Raw genomic sequence first — 6,015 nt, 5'->3', positions numbered from 1 at the left:
ATACGAACATGTTCTTGCATGAGGCCCAATGAACACATTTATCTAGAGGGGTGTCAGGGCATCTAACGTCCCCCTGTTCTGTTTTATGACTCCTTCAGCTGCAACGTCTCAGGACATCATGTCAAATCAGTCCAGGAGGGTTTTTATTTTATTTTTTTTAATATATATTTTTTTGACGGGAGTGTTGTTAGACAGAGAATCATCTTTRCTTTAATATGGGGCAAACAAATGTTATGTTAGAGTTAATATGGTTTAATTAGAAGAACTCAAACAGTGAATCTCACAGAAAGACTCAGCCTGCGCGCACAGCGAATGCTCCCGTCACAGCGCCCTCTCAGGAGGAGAGAGTTTAGTCACTCACACAAAGTTGGACAGATCTGTTTAATAACAACATTTTGAACACATATTTAATATAAAGTTAGGTTTTATAGACCAAAGTCTCCGGTAGTTCAGGAGCAAAGTGCAGGAGGAGATGTCAGGACTGATCGCTGCAGCAACTCGAGTCGAGCCGGCCCGCTGCTTCAACCAAACCTGCTCTCACTTAAAGTCCCGCCTTGCTCTGCTCTGATTGGATAAAACGGCTCTGGACTTTGTCTGATTTGTAGAAGGCAGTGTCCGTTTAATCCTTATATCAGGGTCCTGCTGTGGCGCATAGAACAACAATCCAGTCACACCAGTGTGGCTGGATTCTTTATTATATATTTATTTATTTATTTTAAGAAATCAGGTTGTGTTTGCGACCAAACTGGTTGCACTCCAGAGCCCTGCTAACTGTTGTTGTGACAGACAATCAGGTACAATCTTAGGTACGCAAGGGAGCTTTATGACATTCCATCTGGTGCGCTTTTTTTCTTTTTTGACCGCACACCTGCGCACGGCTTATGTGCAACTCTGCCTATATGAATATTGCATAGCAAAAATTGTCTGGCCCAGCCCGCACAATGCACTAACACTCGGCTCAGATACAGCAAAGAAAGATGGCCCTATGGTGGCCCTTATGTGGTTTGTCAGAGGTGGCCAATGCATGGGCCACTTGTGGTTTGCCACCTTAAAAACAGTGTCATCAATGCCAGAGCTGGCCCATCAGTGTCAACCTGACACCCAGGGTTCCCACGGGTCCTTGAAATCTTTGAAAGTTTGTGAATTTGAAAAAATTATTTCAAGGCCTTGGAAAGTTTGTGAAAACAGCCAAAAAWTACACTTGTCCTTGAAAGTCCTTGAATGTTTTTTGGGGATTGAAATTCTCTATTCACACGACTGATTTTCATCATCTTTAAAAACATAAATTATGAAATTAAATTAAAAAAACTTACTTTTGTTGCGGTGGATAACTCAGGATTACTGTAAACTGACTCAACAAATTCTATGTTCAGTTTTKCATTGAAYTTACATGATATTAAACCTGTTTATTGGTAACATTCTGTGGTAGCAGTAGGTAATTGCCATTGCGCGTGGTTCTTTAATTTGAGGAAATTGGTACTGGAAAGTCCTTGAAAGGTMCTTGAATTTGATGTTGACCAAGGTGTGGGAACCCTGGACACCAGATCTGGCCCACACCTGTCTGCTATGTGGGTTCCTTTTTATTACATGAAAACTGGAAKGATCATCTCTTTAATCTAAAAGGGGACAGAAAGACCTTGAGACTAAAATTTCCATTTTTCCATAAAACATACAAACTCTGCAAAACTTTACTTTGCGKCTTTGTGTCTAATCTTAAAATCCTCTTGATTTGACCACTAAAGAAACCAAATAAATGGCTGTTCATTAGTATAATTGTTATAAAGCGAGTTTCTTTTCCCAACAGTTTTYCTAAATGCATCATTTGTGTGTCAACAATGTTCTAAAGGATAAAACCAAAAAATAAAATCAGAATCTTGATTATATGATGTGGAACTGGTGGATACTTAAAAGTTATAAACTGGTTTTGTATGCTTTTAAATTGTTTAACCGTGCTGAGAACTTCATGGTCAGTAAACCTTGCTAACGCCGTCACATGTTTGTGTTTCACAGGAGTTAAACAATAACTTAAATGTTGTATTCATTCATTCACTCACTCAGACTTTTCCAGTTGACGTACCTCACTTAGAAACCCTTTTCAACTCGATAATTACTTTATGAAGTTTTCATATAAATCTGCCTGTTGAATTATTGGATAGTTTTCCACGCACAGACACAGGAAATATCATTATAGTGTTGCCTTCAGGCTGCAGATATAATAACACAGACTGTATTATTCTCCAGTTCCACCCTCTTGTCCAAATAAACTCCTGTTAGGAAAAGGTTTCTGTCAGACGTGTTTTCTACAGGAGAGCTTTCAGGGGCTTTTGTGTCAAGTATGTTTTTGAATCAAGGTCTTACAAAGGTAGGACAGTTAAAATGTGATGCAGCCGATAAGCAGAGGGTAAATAAATAAATAAAATAAATAAACAAGTTTGGGATGAAATATAATAAATAAATATATCGTATATAAGAGATTGAAGAATACAAACAAAGAATCAAAATGGTGAGAACATACAGATGGAAAATTTAAATGACTTTTTTATTGGGAAACAAACTGAAGGCGTGTCAGAGGTGAAGCAAAATAAACAGATTATAAAGTGTAAAAAAAACAGGGACTGTATATGCTGAGAAATAAAATGGAACAAACTGAAGACAAATCAGGAAGTTTTTACTAAAAATAACTGGACTTGAGTGATAACACTTCATAAAACCAAAAGACTAAAACAAAGAAATTAAATAAACTAAGTTAATTTAAGTTGTAATTATGGATGATTCTTTAGATGTAAGAGGGACGGGTGTAAAAAAAGTTTATACTTCTACCCACTCCTTTGAACGTGTAAATATAAGTCGCTATTGTTGTTCTTGTTTTTGTTTGCATTTTGTTTTAAATTTATTTTTCTTTTCTATATAACTTTGTTTATTCTTTTAAATCCATTACATTCAATAAAGTCAAAGTTAAAGCCTCAGAATTCCTTAAAAGGGAAGAACCTTGAAACCAATGTTAATGACTGTCTGCTACTAACACATAAAATCTTAGCCAAAATTATGACAACATGACACTTTTTATGTTCGTTCGTGTGGATTAGTTTTAGCAGTCCTCTTCAGTTTAATTGACGACAAAACAATCTGTAGAAGATGCTCGTATATTGAATACTGTTTGTAAGTTTCGTTCAAAATTGTTGTATTTTTCATGAATAATTTTGGTAACAAACGGCTTGAGTCTTTGGTTTTAAAACTTCCTGGGAACAATTTGCATTTWTGGATCAAAACCATTTAATTAACGTTTGATAACTAAGTTTGCGTTAAAGTTTACACAGACAATGAATAATTCATGTCTACATTTATTGTGTGTTTTGGCTCAAACTGGAAGTTTCATTAAGTTTGTCTGGGATGAGTTGATGGTGTTTTTGGATCAATTACMTCAGAAATATTCAACTAAATTGCTCGAGGAGGCACAGTTACYGAAAACCAACAGCTCAGGGGCTGGACATACAGAATTTATTGTCATCATGACATAAATTAACATCGCAAAWTAAAATCTAGTTTTATTTTAAATGAACTCATTGATGAGCCAAACTGAGTTCAGCCGTGGGTCAGAAGTGGCCCCTGGGCCTCCAGTTGAGTAGCCCTGGGTTATGTAATATAAGCTGCCTGTAGGGTTATATTTGATTAGAGATGATTTAAAAAAACAGTCATGATTTGAGTTTGTGTTTATTGCAAGTTATATTAACTAATATTTTCCAGCAGATTAACTGACAGCCTTCTTGACGTGACTCTTATGTATATTTTTCTGTAGCTAAACTTGTGATATACTGTAGCTTTGCTGTAATTCCTGTTTGTCTCTGATGTATTTTCTTAAGGAATTCCTGAATCGGGTTGCTTGAAATAAAAGCTGTTTTCTCAAAAGGTGGAGTCAGGATACAGACGTACTGTGGGTACAGAGAGGAGAGGAATTTGTATTGTTTGCTTGTGAATGTGGATAAATATACGGTCCGCTCTCCTGTGAAGGTTAAAGAGCAGGTCAAACATCTAGGCTGAGAAAATAAGAAGCATATCAGGATGTATAGTTCTCAGATGATAGCTGTGGTTTATTTTTCATACCACAGCCTGATCCTCACTGCTGCAAGGACAAAGGCATAAATGAGATAAGCAGACAGAAATGATGAGTTCCACTTTAACCTTTTATTACACTCACTTTACACATTGGACTTTCATCTACAACTGATCAATTTGACAGACCTTAAGAAACAAAAAAAAATTACTTTAGTCATCAATCTGCCTATTTTATAGCGATTGAGCTAAAAATTTGAGCTGCTGTAACTGAAAGCCGTGCTCAACACAGTAGGATGATCTAAGTTGAAATCTCTGGTACATTTCTTCGAGGAATGCTGGGCCTTTAATGTAATAATGAATCTCTGACTCCAGCTTTAAAGAAAKTCTTAATTCAAGGCGTTTTTTTGGGCGGCTCATTGTTAAAGAATGAAGCTGATAAAAAAGTGCTTCTGTGAAAGTTCAGTGCAGTTTGGGATGAAAAAAATGTGTTTTCATAAAACGCCCTTATTTAATTTGACAGTTTGTTTTTACCTCAGATATTTCTTAAATCCACAGGAGCTCACCAACCATATGTTTTTCCTTAAAGAGGGTGGAGGATAAACAGAGCCGAGGAATGAATAAAATGAGGYGTCAAGTGGAAACGAGGATGAAATGTGATTAGGGCGATCCAAAAAGAGGAAATTAAAGTCGGCCGAAAGGAGAAGACGTGACTGAGGGTTCACTGTGATTTGAGTTTTTAGAGCCACATGTTTTTTTTAATGTTATAAATGAACTTCTTGTGTAATTTTTATAACAATTTACCTTTTCTGTTTCCCTCCAGTTTTCTCTACACCATGGGCACCTTGTTGGTGGCGTTCTCCTCATCAGGTAGAAAAAAACCCAAAAAAAACAACAACTATTTCCTGATTGTTTTCTCTCAACCACAACAAAAACCTGAAATAAAAAAGCATGTGTTAAAAGGATTTATTCTTATTTTTCCTTTATTCCCAACAGCTATGGCCATGCTGCTCTTCCCAGCTCTCTCCTTCTTGGCTGTGGGAGGAATCTTRTTTCTTTTGACAAACATGCAGGTACAGATTTTGACGATTCACATCAATAATCTGATGGCTGTTCTGTGAAACTGGTGAAAACAGTCTGAGGGAACTTTATTCATTTCCTCTGAGTCTTAAATACTTTTTCACATATTCATCTTTGAGATGGTTAGAATATTTAAAACCAAATACCAGTTTATTTTCATGCTGTGGTTAAGATTGCTGTGATAACAACAAATTSCTGAGGGMTTATTTAGTTACACACCTTGTTTTAATACAAGAATCAGACACGTTTGTACATCAGGACTTCCTTTTTATAAAACAGTTTCAACCGATAAGTGAGGTCATGTTCCCTCCTGAGACTGTCATTTGCASGAGGCGTGACTCAGTTTTGGACACATTAAAAAAATACTCTTATGGTGAACAAAGAAGAATGACAAAGGGCTGATAAGAGTCAGGGTCACAGACAGGCGCTGGGACAYGCAGGCTCTGATCACTGACATGGAGTTCCAGATCTGAGGAATAAAACATTTTTAAAAGAATCGTCTTGGTTTTCTGCAAACTTATTCTGGCTTCCAATTATTGGTCATGTTTTTCTTACAAGTYGATGCTGAATCCTCAGCCCTGTTCTCAGGATGGTACAGCCACTGCTAAAGGTTCAACATGAAGTCCCCACTAAAAATATTTACAAACCACTTCCAAACTCTCACAGTAGGTCTTACTCTGTAAGAAAAAGCTCTAAGAAATGCTGTTGTGAAATAATTTTTACACCCACTCCTTGGAGTTGAGATTATTTATATCCTGGATTTCAGTTTTTTTGAGTATAAAAATGTTTCCTGTTTGCCCTCAGCGCAGCTTCACTTTTGTCTCATTGAGCTCATGATCTTGTGCAGAAAGAACAGCTGCCTCAGGAAAACACTGTTTAATGAAT

General features: G+C 36.7%; 1 protein-coding gene across 3 annotated transcripts in view; it reads left to right on the top strand.

Moving 5' to 3' along the window:
- Window positions 1-6,015, top strand: part of slc43a3b (solute carrier family 43 member 3b) — a 24,862-nt gene that overhangs the window by 10,251 nt on the left and 8,596 nt on the right. For all 3 annotated transcript variants that reach the window (XM_014031109.1, XM_014031110.1, XM_014031108.1), the window contains exons 4-5: window positions 4,874-4,920; window positions 5,047-5,123. In XM_014031109.1, coding sequence (XP_013886563.1) covers window positions 4,874-4,920; window positions 5,047-5,123 — 124 coding nt within the window. The remainder of the gene's footprint in view (window positions 1-4,873; window positions 4,921-5,046; window positions 5,124-6,015) is intronic.

This window comes from Austrofundulus limnaeus, unplaced genomic scaffold, assembly GCF_001266775.1.
Source record: "Austrofundulus limnaeus strain Quisiro unplaced genomic scaffold, Austrofundulus_limnaeus-1.0 Scaffold1177, whole genome shotgun sequence".
NCBI classification, from domain to species: domain Eukaryota; kingdom Metazoa; phylum Chordata; class Actinopteri; order Cyprinodontiformes; family Rivulidae; genus Austrofundulus; species Austrofundulus limnaeus.
Note: the sequence above shows the minus strand (reverse complement) of the source record. Positions and strands in the feature narration are given on the sequence as shown.